Below are 15,719 nucleotides of genomic sequence, written 5' to 3' on the forward strand. Positions count from 1 at the left end.
CACTTACCAGTAGTTAATCTTGTTAAAATAAACAACAAACCAGCTCTGAGAACTTCTCAAGCAGTCAGAATCAGTTTGACTTAACCAATTTTGCAAGACTAACTTGATCTAGGTCATTTCTCCTTTAGGCCCCTGATAATCCTAAGCAAAACATAGTTTCCCAAAATTGATGCATCCTTCACTAACCCAATTCTCAATCATTTAAGAAAATTCTAATGTCCCAATGAATCACTGTGAAGAACAATCACTGCTTTCTCCCTATATAAACTGTTTTAGAACAGTACCTCCCTGAGCTTCATTCCACGTTTTGGTTTGCGTGCTCCAGGTTTGCAAAACTCTCTTTTTAGTGTGCACGGTCAACTTTCATCGGCTTTACTTCTGTTATATCTGGGCTTTTAATACTCTCCATGCCTCTGCTTTCTCCTCTGTAAAATAAGGCTAAATAATTCCTAATCCTCGGATAAGGCACATATTATTGCTGCTGACACTAGGAACGAGAAAGTCATGGAGAAAGCTATTATCTGGCGACCACATTGAGCAAACAACTCGTGTTGGGCACTTTCCTTTGCTTTACTTAATCATCATGCAAATCCAGCGTCCGTTTTCCCGAAAAGAAAACTCAGGCCAGGGCCGGACCCGCATCTCGCAGGTTCGGGCCGTGACGCCCGACCCGGCCCGGGCCACGGGCCGGCTCCCCCGGGCGAAGGGCCACTTCCCCTTCCGTCCCCGAAGTCCTTGAGACCGGCGCCCCATCCTCGCCGCTCGCGGCGGCCGCTGGGCCCCCAGCCCTGGTGCCCCGCTCCCACCTGTGGATGCACCACGACTCCAGGTGCGAGCAGCGACCGCTTATAAAGCCGCAACACCTTCTGCTGGTGGGTCAGGTAGGCCGCCGGCGCCGAGAACGCCATGACGGCCGCTCACCTTCAGCCGCGCGCGGCCTCCTGGGAGGCCGGAAGTGCCTGTTGGGGGCGGGACCAGCGAGGTCACTTCGCTTCCGCCCCGCAGGACCCGCTTCCGCCCCGCAGGACCCGCCGCCGCGGTCATGAGTCGCTTTAAGTTTATAGGTAAGAGCGTTCTCCGGGCCTTAGGCGCTGCTGCTGCCCGTCAGGCCTCGTCCGCTGTGGCCACAGAGCCTGGGACTTGAAATGTCCGAATTTTTAAGGGTTGAAAGGGCGCTCAGTGGGCGAACGAGCGGGGGCTTCTGGGTAATGGCGATGTTGTGGCTTTCGGGCCAGGCGCTGGCGTCACGGAAGTGCTTACTTGAAAATTCATGAACTGAGCAATTTTGATTTATGTTCTTTTCAGTATATGGTCGTGTTCAATAAAAATGGAAAAAAGGAAGTGAAAAGACCAGAAAGGCCCATCACCTTGGTACTCGCCATCGCCCCGCACCTCACCCCCTGCCCGGCCTCGAGGGGGCCCTAAAATGAATGCATCCGTCCTGCTTTTACCGCACCCCTTTGGTGGCGCTGGCACCCGTCCCCTGCTCTGCTGGCGTCGCCCCATCTGGTGACAAAACTGCGGGACACAGATAGTAGGAAAAAACTAATTCTGTTACTTGGCAAATAGAAGAATTCATTCAGCATCAGTCGAGCAAAAGGGAGATGCCGGACGCAGCCAGAGGAGCAAGCATGTTCACTACCAGGCGCTTAGGGAAATCGGGGGGAGGTTGTGCGAGCTAGCCTTGGAAAGGTGACTTGGGATTGCAGGTCTTGCTGAGTTTCGTTTTACTGCATGTAGAGTGGAGCTCTGCTGAAGGCTGTTGACAGGGAGCGCTCGTTCAGTAACTCATGGTGTGCCAGTTGTCTACCCGCAAGCTTGGACTGTGAGACACAGCTTGGGGTAAAACTGCATGATCCTAGTCTTCGTGGAGCCTATCACTACCTTAAAGTGGAAAGTGATGGTCACATGTGTGCGTTAGTAAGGTACTCTTGACAGCGATTGTGTGGGTTTTGTGGAAGACAGGGAGAGGCAGAGAAGCCGTGTAGAGCTTGAGTTAAGGCAGTGGAAATGGGAGAGAGAAATGAGATGTGTATGTACTCAGCACCTATCAGCTGAATGTATAGGGCAGGTAAGGGACAGTGAACAAAGATGACTATGGTTTGGGTAAATACCAGGATATGAGATGGAAGCGTGATTGGTTTGGCAGTGCCGTGGAGATGTAGTGACATCTATTTGGATTAGGTTAAATGACATCCTTATAGGATGTCCAGGTAGAGATGCTGGTAGATAATTGGAAATGTAGTCTGCACTCAGGAGAGAGGTTAGGATTAATAGCTTATATCTGAGAGTTGTTTGGCACAGTTGTTTTTTTTGTTTTCCACAAATACTGTGCTAAGTACTGTGGAACGATGAAAAATTGATGGCGCCGTTTTCAGACAGCAGAGGTACGTCCAGTCAAACTTTGGTACAGACAAAGCAAATGCAGAGAATTTATGAAACGCTGTGGAGAAAACTGAAGTGGAGTTGAGGGGTAAGTCCTCATTAGAGATACTTTTCAGGTGTGATGTCTGGCAGGCTCTCCACACTAATCTGTGATGTAATTGGTGGGGGATGTGGGGTAAGAACCATGAAACACCCCAGAAAAAAAAGGCATTAATTTTATAGAAAAGTGTGTGTGTGTAGTATCAAGTTAAATCCAGGTCTCAAGCCATGTATCCTTAAATCTGTCCTCAATATGGCTTCCAGAGTGGTCTATATAAAATAACATTTTTCATTTCAACTGCATTTTTCTTCTGCCTTCAGGGTTTCAGGAGGTGCTGTTTTCTTGCTTCTTTTTTTTTTTTTTTTTTTTTTTTTTAAGAGAGGCATGTATTTTTATTTATTTATTTATGTATTCATTTGTTTGTTTTGTATATGCATTGGGTACAGTCAGAAGCACGGGAGGGTGGGAGAATTCACCAGAGCCAGAGCGGGGAGCAGAGCAGGCAGAAGGACCGAAGGACACTGCTGAGGGGAGCAGCGGGCGGCAGGAGAGGTCCGCGCGCCATGTGGGACCCTCCTCCGGTGGCCGGGGAGCAGCCGGGGATCGAACCGGCGCCACAAAGTCCGCAGGCAGCTTCGCAACCCAGCGCTCAACCGCTGCGCCACCGGGGAGGCCCTGTTTTCTTGCTTCTGATAAGGTTTTAGAGTGAGAGTTTGGGGCCATAATGTCCTCTCTGCCTCTCGTGTCTTATTACCCTCTTGCCTGGTTGATTTTCCCTTGTTCTTTAAGATTTCATAATTCCACGTTTTTTAAATATTTATTTAGCTGCCTCTCCCACTACACCACACTCTTAAGTCAGATGCCTAGTGCTATTTATCTTTGTTTCCCAGGAGTTTAATACAGTGACTGTTTCACTGAATAAGTATGAATGACTGGGCAGCATAATATGTTGCCTTAGTGGTAAGGTGATAAGAAAATTAATGAAGAAATCTAAACCAAATATGCTAGAAAAAACTTACTACAGAAGTTAAGGGAATAATTTTTTTGTATTTGCTCCTTCACTTCCACTCTCCTGAAGTTAACCATTGTTAATTTACCTTCCTTAATTTTGTAAAATATTTATACAGACACATAAAAATACGCAGACATGGGCCTCCCTGATGGCGCAAGGAGTTATGTCTCAGAACTATGAAGCTGTCGGTAGCCACTGCAACACCAGTTCAATCCCTGGCCAGGGTCTGACCCACTATACTGACTTCTCTGTCATGAACAGTACTTTGAAAAACATCTTAGACCCATAGAAGATTGGTTCATGAAACAATTGCATGAAAATTAAACCTGTGCTACAAAAGCAGGTTTAGATTTTGGTTTAGGACAACTGACTACCCCAGATTATAGTCCTGCTTTTCACTTAACAAGTGGCTATACCATGTTTCAAATATGGGTGAGGGATGGGGGAAGCAGAACTATTTTTTTTTCCTCTGGGGGGACACCTACCTCAACTTTCTGTCCCAGGTTATACTTGCAGCTAATTTCTTTGACTTTGTTGAGTAAATGTCTTCAATCTGTAATAGCAATAACAATCTATACTTTATCGTTGTCAGGTGATGGGATTTGGGGTGCAGTGGAGCCTCCCTTTTCAAAGCATCAGTGTTTTAAAATTCATCCATCAAAAGTTCACTTAAGGACACAGAAGAAGGACTGACAGGGATGTCAGCCATCGTGTGTAGATCTTGATGCATTTGCAATATGTGTGTGGATGTCTCTTGTTTACCTTTGAAATAATATAGTGCCCTTTTTAAGCTAAAAAGGTATTTTATCCTCTAAATCTTCTAAAGTAAATTTGATACTCCAGGGAATGTGTTATATATTGTCTGGAACACCCTTTAGTTTGAGAAGCAAAGCTTTAGGTGATTCCTATCCAAGCAGCCTCCTCACCACCACGAAGTGAGCCTGTGAGAGAGCAGTGGGCAGTAGTAGGAACTTCCTCCTAGGGCCATCCAGCTATGTAAGGTTTACCTGTAGTTGTGTTCTTTAACGGGATTCTTACCCTGCCCCATGTCCCTGGAAGCAGGCTGGTTAGTGCTTCTGATCGTATTTCATAATCGGGCTTATTTCCTATTCTTTGTCTTTAGTTCTCTTGCCAGCCTGGTGATTTATTCATTCATTCTGCAAATATTTACTGAATCTCTTCTGTGTCTTCCACCTACTGTGCTAAATGCTAGGAATCAGTCCTTAGCAAAAACTTGCTCACAGTCTAGTGGTGGAGACAAAGCACCTCAGCAGTGCAGAAATTTTGACTCCAAAACATATTCACATTCCAGAACTTCAGTTCTCCATTTTATTGTAATTCCTAGAACTTGCTCACAGGTGGAATACTTTCAGATGATCAGTGTGAATCTTTCCTAGGCCCCTTTGTATTGATTGAGAACAAGTCAATTGAGAAACAGTGCTCTACAGACACAGTGAATGCCTTTCGGTCTTGAAGATAGAGTCTGTGCCTATGCACGTCTGTCTGTAGGGTGGCCTTTCTGTTTGCCAGCTTAGAAGCCTTAGCTTCTTACCTTCCTGCCCCTCCTTTGTGCTCCTGGGCACATAATGATGCTCCACAGGTTTGCTGTGTGTAGAACTCCTGCTCCGTGCCGGCCAGCGTGCTAGCCAGCGTGCTAGCGTCTAGAGATTCAATAGTGAAGGATATAAACATTTCTTGCCTTGTGTTGCCTACACTCAAGCTTATTGTATCACAAATACAGATTACATCTATAGTTCCCACACAGAATATTAAATTCTTGAAGTGCAGGGACCAGGTGTTGGTATGTATTCATTTCCAGGCCCCCTAACTCCTTACATAGTATTGGCAGAGTTGGTCTTCACACGTAATTGGTGAGTAAAGGAAATAAATGATTTGCATTTCCACTTGCAGTACCTTAATTCAGGCTCTTTTCACTGCAAATATGAGATCTTGCCTATTTCTAAACGAGATATCCTCACTCCATTGCTCTTCATACCCCACCTCCCACAAAGGCACCAGGATGAGAGAGCCAGGATGCTAGTCGGTCCGCTGCCCAGAAGCCTTCACTGCCTCCTGTTGTGTGTGGTATTTTTGTAACATCGCTGAGTCTGACCTTTCCCTCCCTTCAAGTCTCTCCAGCAGCTGGAAAGGCCAGTGACTCCCTCCAAAGCACTGTTCTCTTTCACACCCTGGATACTTTGCTCTTGCTGCTTCCTCTGTCTGCAGTTTCCCCTCTTCTTCCAGGGCACTCTTTTAAGATTAGTTCAGGGATCCCTTCTTTCTGGATGCCCCTCTGGGGCACCTCTCCAACTAAATAGGATGTTCCTAGTCTGTGTCCCGCAGCTGCCAGTGTCTACTGGTAAGAGTTCTAGATTGCCTGTTCATGGGTCTGCCTTCCCAAGTCTGTAGTGAGTTTCTTGAGTGCTTGAGTTATATCTTACTCACCTTTGGATACCAGGTATCCGCGCCATAACTAACAGTAGTCACTTAGATGTTGTTTGAGCTTATGAATGTGTGAATGACTATTTCAGCAACAAGAGTTTTTATTTAAAATAGTTTCAAATAGAGGCTCTTAATGATTAGTCATTTATTTTACTTTTGCTTTTCACAGATATTGGTATCAACTTGACAGATCCTATGTTCAGAGGGATTTATAGGGGAGTTCAAAAACATCCAGGTAAATGTCTCCTTTTTTAAGCTAAATAATTTCTCCATGAAGATAAATGTTGTGCCTCAAGAAGAGCTTAAAAAGAATAATCTGTTCTTTAACTGAAATATTAATAGACTTAAGCATCTTGGATAAAATTATAAACAAAGTGAAACATAAATATATATTAATAAACTATGAGAGAACATTTATACAGTAACTGTTATAACGAAGTGTTAATTACACCTCTTTTGTCTGTAGGGGTTTATAATATTGAATGTAGACTATTGTAGCCATCTGCACAAAAGCCAAACAATAATTGATGTTTTAATTAGTCCTTTTAGCAGTTGAGCAGTAGGGTACAGAATTCAAAAATCTATTTTTTAAAAAACATTTCCAACTAGGTGACAAACGACAGCGTGACTAGGCAGGCGTGTGCTGCTGTGTCGTTCCTTTCCCCTTTCCACCCAAGTAACACTGGCCCTCGATAGCCATGGTGTGGGTGGGGAGAGGCAGTAGTACCTCAAGGACTGACGGAAAGCTTAGCCAGAAGGAAAATAGCTTATACTTATATAACACCAAGTTCACTTAAAAGACTTCTTTTGTCACTTGCAGTGACTAAGCAGGAAATGATGGTGACAAGTTTTGAAAGCAGAATGTCTCTAATAACTAAGCCTGTGAATACTGCCTCAGAAAAGTGCTATACTTGTTATTGTATAAATGCAAACAGAAAATTTTGTGATTCTGAATGATGTGGAATTGTACATTTCAATCTACTAAATCAAATCTTACTATGTCTCTAGGTGATACTTAGTGAAAGCTCTGAATATAGGGAGTGTTAGATGCCACTTGAAAGAAGAAAGGTAAATGTTAGCTCTCATAAGCCTTACCTCAAAATTTACTGCTTTGGCTTCCAGTGGAAGTTTAGATGATGTTTTTATGTATTACATATATGATACTATAAGACCACTGAAAATTTACATTTTGCTTTTCTTGCCTTTCTAGCACTTAATAGATTTCATGCTTTCTATACACATTTGTGAAATTTCATTGTGATCAGTTTCAGTCCTCTAATTCATAACATTGAGTAAAACTCTTTTGCCTTAGTATAAATAAGTTTACTAGATGGATGCTTTTTTGTCTAAAAGAAGTTTTTTAGCTACTCTAGAAAGAATAGTAATTGAATGTTGATCACATTTTTTGTGCTATATAAATGTGAAATTAATAAATTTTTATGATATAATTGTTTCATTTGGCAGCCATTTCTTAGGCCTCTCCGTGCTTAATAATTAGTGTTGATCTCCTGAGAAAAGTTTAACTTTACTTAACAGTGAATTTTGGGGGAAAATAAAAAGCAACTGGCAAGGAAAATAAAAATTAATGGGAATAGTAATTATAAAAATATAGCATTAACTGAAGTTTGCAAATAAATGTTATATTATCTTTTAGGAGGCATTACAAATGCATGCCGAAAAGTCCTAGTAAAAATAAACAATCTTAATGATTATTTTATTTTTATTAAAAAAAATACAATACCAGTAAGTTTCAAGGTCAGGGCAAGTGATTTAAATTATACCAAGCAAATTCCACTAGTTTGAACCTCCTAATTTTTGTTCGTTTCCCCTGTTTGGATAAAAATGCAATTAAATCAATAACTATTCATCTAGTTTGCTTTCTATGGATTTTTTAAAAAGTTATCACTAGTTCTATTTTTTTTATATAAGTATTCATCAATTAGTTTTGATTTGACTTTGATGTATAAATGTGGTTGTTACCATGAATTTTTATTTCAAGACAGGGTGGTTAAATATAGGGTGGGTAAATTTTATTTACCAGGTTTTCTTAATGTGGGGTTATATTTTACAGATGACTTAGAGGATATAATACAGAGAGCTGTCCAGATTGGTGTAAAAAAGGTAACTCAGTTTTGTTACTCTTGAGAGCTTTTAATAATAAGTTCTGGTTAAAATACTGCAGAATAGAAGGGAAAGAGCCATTGCCACACTTGGTATTTGGAGATATACTGTCAACATAGTGACATTAGTAAGTTAATGAAATGAAATGTCAAGATATTCTCTTCAAAGCAATTTAATTGACACAGACCTTATGGGTAGTTCTTCCATGTGATCAGAAATAATGATAAATGACAAGGTCTCCGAAAATTTTTTAAAAACGTATGTGAAATAGCAAGCTTCTTTTAATAACATCATTTAGCATGTTAGAATTAAGTGGTCATAAAAAGACATGTATCTCTCTCTAAGTTTAGCTTTTATGGTGTAGGTATACCATTTATGACCGAGAGGATACTTTTATTTTCAAAATGATGATTTGATTATTGGGGACATTCCTCCTCTTAAGCAAATGAATATTAGTTTACTGTCATTATTAGAATAGCTGCTTCTTTAAAAATAGCAAACTAGCCCACACATGTACACACACACACACAAATAAGGTTAAATTCCACAATGTGGTATATCAGTTTTAAATAATGGCACTGCTGACTAAATGAGTTCTTTCATCTCCAACTCCAAAATTAGTATCAGTCATTATGTACAAGTAATAAGAAAAGATTAAAGTTATAATAGTAATTTCTTATGGTGTGGTCATTTATAAGTCAGTTTGGTAAGTCAGTTTATAAAATATTTTCCTGCAAACTCAAACTATACCAAGTTCCTAAATTTCAGCCAAGAATACTTTAATCTTCACATTTCTAGTTGCATGCAACATCAACTTAGAAGTGACAGAACTGAAGTGAAATTTACTTGGATGAGTTCTGAATTAAAATTTAATTCAGTACCTTGCAGTTATAAGCACCATAGAAGTAGTTACAAGCACAGATGTGGCATCAGAAACCTGACTTCTGTTTCCCAATTCATCCTTCACAGCTTTGTAACCTGCTTCATCTCGCTAGACTTCATTTTTCTCATCTGTAAATAGTGAACAGAAGAATCTAATTAATAGAATTGTTGGGGGGGGGTAGGTAAAATATGGAATGCAGTACACTTGGTATTACACCTGGCATAATCAACCTCCATTGTGTGGAAGCTGCCATCTTTCTATCACCACCTCCACCATCATCCTTATCATCATCCTCACTTGTAAACTGGGAGACGAAATTACACTCTTTGGTCTTAATGATTTTTCACCTACTTTGAAAAGTTAGGTTAAAAAAAGACTTGATTAGAAACTATTTTACATAACTGAAGTGTTGGATGTGGGCAACTGGTCTAGTATTTAAAAAATAGGTAGTAAACAATACAGTTTTCCCTATACTTTTGTTAATATTTTAATGCTATGTTTTACAGGCAGTGGAGAATTTATTTATGGCTGTGTGTTCCCTGATAGTAACTCAAAGTCTATCAAAAGTTTAAGTTACTATGTGAAAATGTCTGTTTATCATTTGTACTTCCTCCTATATTTTGTATATTTTGAAGTATGGCTTAAAAGTATACATCAGCGTGCCATAATCATTGCTTTAGAAGGTGCATTTAAGCGGAACTGCCTTTGTAGTCACCATAACACAAAGCTTTATAGTGGTTATTTTTCCTTTTAACATATTAGCAAAAGATGGCGTTTTCACCACTAGTGCATCTAATAACTCTCTCTATAGACATTTACTGCTTTGACTGAGCCATAACTTTTCCTACAAAGGATCCATCATTTAACCCAGAGATTCTCAAACTTTCTCTTCTCAGAATTCCTTCACATTCCTTTTATTATTGAGGACCCCAAAGAGCTTTTGTTTATGTTAATTTTAGCTATTGATATACACTATATTGGAAATTAAAACTCAGGAAATTTTTAAATGTCTAGTAATTCATTTAAAAGTAACAAAAAACATATGTAACAGAAAACATTGTATGTAACAGAAAACATCATATAAACATTTTTTTGAAAAGTATTTTTCAAACCAAAAAATTTAATGACGAGTGGAATTATTTTACATCTCTTTAATGTCTGGATTAGTAGAAGACAACTGAACTTTCTGTTTCTGCAGTCAGCCTGTGATGTTGTGATGTCACACAACATGTAGCCTCTGGAATACCTCGTTGCCCACCAATGACAGAATGGGGGTGAAAATGACAAACAGCATCTTAAGAAAATAGTTTTGACCTCTCATGCTCGGGTGGCTCTGGGACCACACTGGGAAAACTATTGAATTAGTCAGCACTGTTGAATCACTGATTAAGAGTAACAGAATTCTAAATTCAGTGGTCTTTAGTTATTTCAGGCTGCCTAAAACATGGTCTCTGTCCTTACAGAACTCCTATCTAGAATGAGAGACATCATATAGGTACATTTTAATAGGGGAGTGGCAAATTCTACATGACATGCATGTGATTGTGTGCGTGTGTATGCATGTATACTTGTGTGCGTTTGCGTGTGTGTAGAGAAGTCAGGCACCACTACATAAGAGGTGGTATTTCAGCTGAATTTTAAAGGGTAGGTGTGTGATAGTCAAAAAGGGAAAAACATTCTGGTAAAAAGCAACAGGAAGCCATGTTTGGGAAACTGATGATGCCCAGGTTAAAGTCAGCTTATTTTTTTTCTTTTTCAGTTTATGATTACAGGTGGAAGTCTGCAAGAGAGTAAAGACGCACTGCATTTGGCACAAACAAATGGTATCCTCATATTACTTTTACCAAAAAAAATAAGAATTAAGTTATTTTGAAGAAGTCTCTCTGACTGCTACTTCAGGTACAATACAATGGATAGTGACTGTAGAAACAACAGGAAAACAGACCGATGTCAGACTGTTAACAGACTGATTAAAATGAAAAAATTCAATCTAATGAAAAAAATTAATGAAAAAATTCAAAGTGCCCATTGGTATACCAGATGCTTAAATAAAATCCTCTCATTGTACTTAACAAAAAATTATTTTAAAATTTCAGTTAAAGGAAATTAACTGCTTACCTGGTAGATAATTTAGTCTCAGATATTCCTGATGTAGAATTTTTTTGTATTTTTTTTGAAAGATTTATTTATTTATGCATACAAGAACTGGGGTACAGGCCAGAGGTATGGGTAGGTAAGAGGATTCACCAGAGACAGAGTGGGGAACAGAACAAGCAGATTGACTGAGGTACACAGCTGAGGGTAGCAGCAGGGCAAGTCAGGAGAGGTCTGCTGCACCATGTGGGTTGCTCTCTAGCTGGCCGGGAATCGAACTCATGCTGCAGTGACTGCGGATAGCTTCACAGGTTGCATCTTAACCCTTGCGCCACCAGGAAGGCCCCTTTTTTTTGTATTTTGTAATGTGTTTCTGTTAAACTCTTAACTTAATCTGTGAAAAGATCATTTATTAAAGATTCTGCAGACCAGACACTGTAAAGCCCTAGGAATGCAAGTAATATAATATATAGTCCTTCATATGCTCACTTTATGTTCATTTTGTATTTAAAGTCTAGAATAAAGTTTTGGAATTGATTCCTAAAGGAATCCTAGATACATAAAATAACTTAAATCTGCTTTTAAATTTTTTAGCCTTTTTTATTTTTGCATGTCTCGTGCTATATATACTGGGGATTTAGGCATGCCATATTAATATTTTTTGAAATACTGATTCATAAAATACTGGTTTTTAGTGGAAATCTTTCTAAATACTTACTACTCTTCGTGGTCTGCTGATACTTTTTCTTAGTGGTTCAGATCGTAAAAATAATCCTCTTCCCAGAATCTCTTGAAATACATAAAAATACTCTTTTCCATACTTTTTATCGCCAAACAGGTACTTTAAAACGTCCTCAGATCTCCATTTTCATCTCTTGTCCTCCCCCCTCCATGTACCTGTGCCCTCACTACTTTAAAAACTCTGCCTCCCTTTACACGTAAACATCTGCATGGGGTCCCGAGGAAGGCTCTGTGCCTTCCCCATGGGTTCAGGGGAAGTTACCTGAAGCCACTCAAAATAGCTTTTGACCTCACATTTATGTTCCATACAGTCAAAACTCTCCAAGTCTGGCCTCTAAATAAGTGAGCTTTGTTATTAGAAAAACCAATCCCCTCTCCCATCACTTAAATCACCCTTTTTAAAGGGAATGCATTTTAACTATTATATTAGACACATGAAACAAGACAGTCACATGAACAGCCAATATAAAAAATAAAATTAGGTGATAATATTTTGTTCTCCAAGTAATGGCTTCATTTTTTATTCTCTCTAGCTCAGTAAATACCAAGCTTTGGAATGAGTTGACTCAATTATTTTTATTCACACATTAAGGCAGTTTTCATAGTCACAGCTTTGTTAAGGTATTCCAAAAAATTTTATATGATTAATCTAATGCAAATCTGGTAGTTTGAATCGTTGATGATTACTGTTAAAAATTAAGCTGTTGAAATAATTTGGTATTCTGCATATTAAATATATAGTATTTTGCATATTAAATATAAATATGGAAAATACTTTGAAAATAATCCTAAGACATTTTGTGTTAGACATGTTTTTCAGTACAGTTGGATGTCATCCTACAAGATGTGATGAATTTGAAAAGAACAACCCTGATCTTTACTTAAAGGAGCTGCTAAATCTTGCTGAAAACAACAAGGGGAAGGTGGTAGCCATAGGGGAGTGTGGGCTCGGTGAGTGCAGCCTGGAGACTGTGTGTGAAAATAATTGATTGTCCTGTTGAGTCATGACTATTTACAGATTCTTTTTATTTTCAAGATTTTGACCGACTACAGTTTTGTCCCAAAGATACTCAGCTCAAGTAAGGAAATTTATTTGACCTTAGAAATTATTGTTAAATCTTAAGCATGGTTATTAACAGCTTTTATCAGTTCAGTATATATTTGGATTAAGCATCAGGATTTCCTGTTTTTCACTTTCTATATTGAAAAGCTTATAATTCCCTAACTGATAAACTATCTGATTTGATTTTAATGGTAGAAGTAAGGATAATTTTACAAGATAGAGCCTTTTTTTTGTATGTTTGTTTGTTTAATTAATGCATTTGTACATGAACCCTTTCAAGAGTAAGGGATGCTCCAAGAGGATTATAGCAACCATCACCAAAGCTAAAAAACTATCTTGTACCCGCAGTAGATATTAGATGACATGCCTTAGAGACTGTTTCCAACCCATCGCCTTCGCTTGGAGCTCCTGGGTCAGTGTTCCACACAGAAAATAAAATTAGGTCATGAGATTGATTTAAAACTTGAGCATTTTGTTGAATTTCAAAAATAATGTCTTAATTATCAAGATGGTAAAACATTAAAATGAAGTTCTAAAGGTGGTTAATTTAGTTATTTTTTTCTACTCAACAAATATCTGTACTTTAGGTGCCAGAAACTGCTAGAACATAGTATACAAAAATATGAACAAGGTATATTATCTATTCCTAGAGACACTTAGATAGGCAAATCTTCATCCCGCTCAGTTTCTTAAACACAAAGGAGGAATCTCCTCTTAAATTCACTTTGAAGATACTGTCCAATTCTGTCAAAATAATTAATAATTAACCATTTTTGTCATATGATCTTGATTAAGCTAGTGGGTGACCTGAAAGGAGTTTTCAGATTATGCATACCAAAAGTATCCGCCTCTCCTCCCTCCCCTGCCCTGCCACAGAGGAGATCCTGCTGTTCCAGCCCAGTTGAAAATGTACACAGTGAGTGAGCAGTGGGCTGACTAGGGAACATGTCACACCCTAGACTTAAACCTCCAGGTTCTCGGAGTATGAAGGTCCATAACCAGGGGGCAGAGGAAGGGTCAAAGTCATGTACTGTGGACTCTCTTTCAGGCCTCCCATTTATATAACCTATCACCGCTTATTAGTGGTATATTATTTGCTGGGTTTTTCAAGGACATTTGTGTGATTAACAGCTGGATTATCACTTGATATCTCTTGAATTTCATGTAGGTGGGCTCACTCAACCTTAAAAGTTCACATATTCACATTTAAGTTGAAAAACAGTTGTCTGTAATAGTTTTTAGGTTATGCCCGAAGGAAGGGAGTCATCATTCCTCCGTTTCTGTCTGTTTTCAAGGTCAGCCTCCTGAGGCAAACAGACTTTGTAACGGGATGACAGTCAAGGGCCCATGAATAACATTTCTGAAAATCTGTAATTTCAGAAAATAAAGTATTCCTTTCTAGAAGTTTTATGTTATAAAGGCTTTACTAATAAGCCTGATGTATTTAAATGTCTGAATTAATTTTATCCTACATTTCTGTCCTAATTTCTAGAGGATAAAATTCCTCTAACCCCCCAAAAAAAAAAAAAAATCACTCGATGTAATTGTATTTCTCATGCTAAAATAACATTTTAACAAGGAAATCTTTTTTGCATTATAAGATATTTTGAAAAACAGTTTGAACTCTCAGAACAAACAAAATTGCCAATGTTTCTTCACTGTCGAAACTCACATGATGAATTCTTAGGTGAGTCAAAGCTAAAATCTTTTTCAGAATTTAAAAATTTTGCAGAAATCAAGCTATTTGCTGAAAGTTCTCTCTTTTAATTCACAGACATAATGAAAAGAAACAGAGATCGATGTGTAGGTGGGGTGGTAAGTGTAAGAGTTGTTTTTTTTTTTTTTTTTTTTTAAGATTTATTTATGCTTACAAGAGCTGGGGTACAGGCCAGAGATGCGGGGGGTGAGGGATTCACCAGAGACAGAGTGGGGAACAGAACAGCCAGACTGATCAAAGTACACTGTTGAGGAGAGCAGCAGGCGAGACAGGAGAGGTCTGCGGCCGGGAATCGAACTCGTGCTGGAGAGGCTGAGGATTGCTTTATAGTATGGTGCTTAACCCCTTGCGCCACTAGGGAGGCCCCAGTATAAGAGCTGTTTTTAATGTATGATGCATGAAAGCATCTTGGTAATTACAAAGATTGGCCTCTAAAGTAATTCACATGTAACGGTAAATTTGTTAAGGCTCTTCTCTCATTTGAAGTACATGTAAGTTTACTGTTTGATCTCTGGGCCAGATGTCATCCAAACATAAATCATACTTTCATTTTTTTATTTTTATTTTTTTAAAGATTTATTTATTCATTTGTTTGTTTGTTTGTTTATTTATACAAACACTGGGTACAGTCAGAAGCACGGGAGGGTGAGAGAATTCACCAGAGCCAGAGCAGGGAGCAGAGCAGGCAGAAGGACCGAGGTACACTGCTGAGGGGAGCAGCGGGTGGCAGAAGAGGTCTGTGCACCATGTGTGCCCTCCTCCGGTGACTGGGGAGCAGCTGGGGATCGAACTGGTGCTGCAGAGGCTGCGAGCAGCCTCGCAACCCAGCGCTCAACTGCTGCATCACCAGGGAGGCCCCATAAATCATACTTTTAATTAGTTACTTGTTTGGAGTACAAGAATTGAGTACAGAATTCTGGTCATAAGAAAGTCCATCGATTTACCCCTACACATTTTAACAGTGCATGGGATATTTCTTCTCTGCCTCTTCTACCAGCCATTCTTTAAATGTTCTTCAAATTAAATTTTGAGCAAAAATATAAACTAATTTTAGTAGTATTTTAAAATTTTTCACATTCATTTCAGGTTTGCCTTCTTAATTTCTTGTCAACTCTGTTCATAAACTATTACCTCAGTGATCTAGAGCCTCTCCTTTCTGTAGTTTGCTGCTTCTGTGCTAATAAGCCTTTCTCTGTAGGGTCATTTCAGTCATTAGCGTTG

At 39.1% G+C, this 15,719-nt stretch overlaps 1 protein-coding gene across 3 annotated transcripts in view; it reads left to right on the forward strand.

The window, feature by feature from the left end:
- Positions 1–1,005: 1,005 nt before the first annotated feature.
- LOC119256600 (deoxyribonuclease TATDN1) overlaps positions 1,006–15,719 on the forward strand; it is a 33,401-nt gene continuing 18,687 nt past the window's right edge. For all 3 annotated transcript variants that reach the window (XR_005127836.2, XM_037524394.2, XM_037524395.2), the window contains exons 1-8: positions 1,006–1,064; positions 6,049–6,114; positions 7,951–8,000; positions 10,643–10,706; positions 12,526–12,669; positions 12,755–12,797; positions 14,383–14,468; positions 14,556–14,596. Coding sequence is in view for 2 of the 3 variants with exons in the window: in XM_037524394.2 (XP_037380291.1) it covers positions 1,043–1,064; positions 6,049–6,114; positions 7,951–8,000; positions 10,643–10,706; positions 12,526–12,669; positions 12,755–12,797; positions 14,383–14,468; positions 14,556–14,596 (516 nt within the window). In the remaining variant the exon portion in view is untranslated. The remainder of the gene's footprint in view (positions 1,065–6,048; positions 6,115–7,950; positions 8,001–10,642; positions 10,707–12,525; positions 12,670–12,754; positions 12,798–14,382; positions 14,469–14,555; positions 14,597–15,719) is intronic.

The sequence above is a fragment of the Talpa occidentalis genome, unplaced genomic scaffold (genome assembly GCF_014898055.3).
Source record: "Talpa occidentalis isolate TD23 unplaced genomic scaffold, MPIMG_talOcc4v2.1 talOcc4.325, whole genome shotgun sequence".
Lineage (NCBI taxonomy): Eukaryota > Metazoa > Chordata > Mammalia > Eulipotyphla > Talpidae > Talpa > Talpa occidentalis.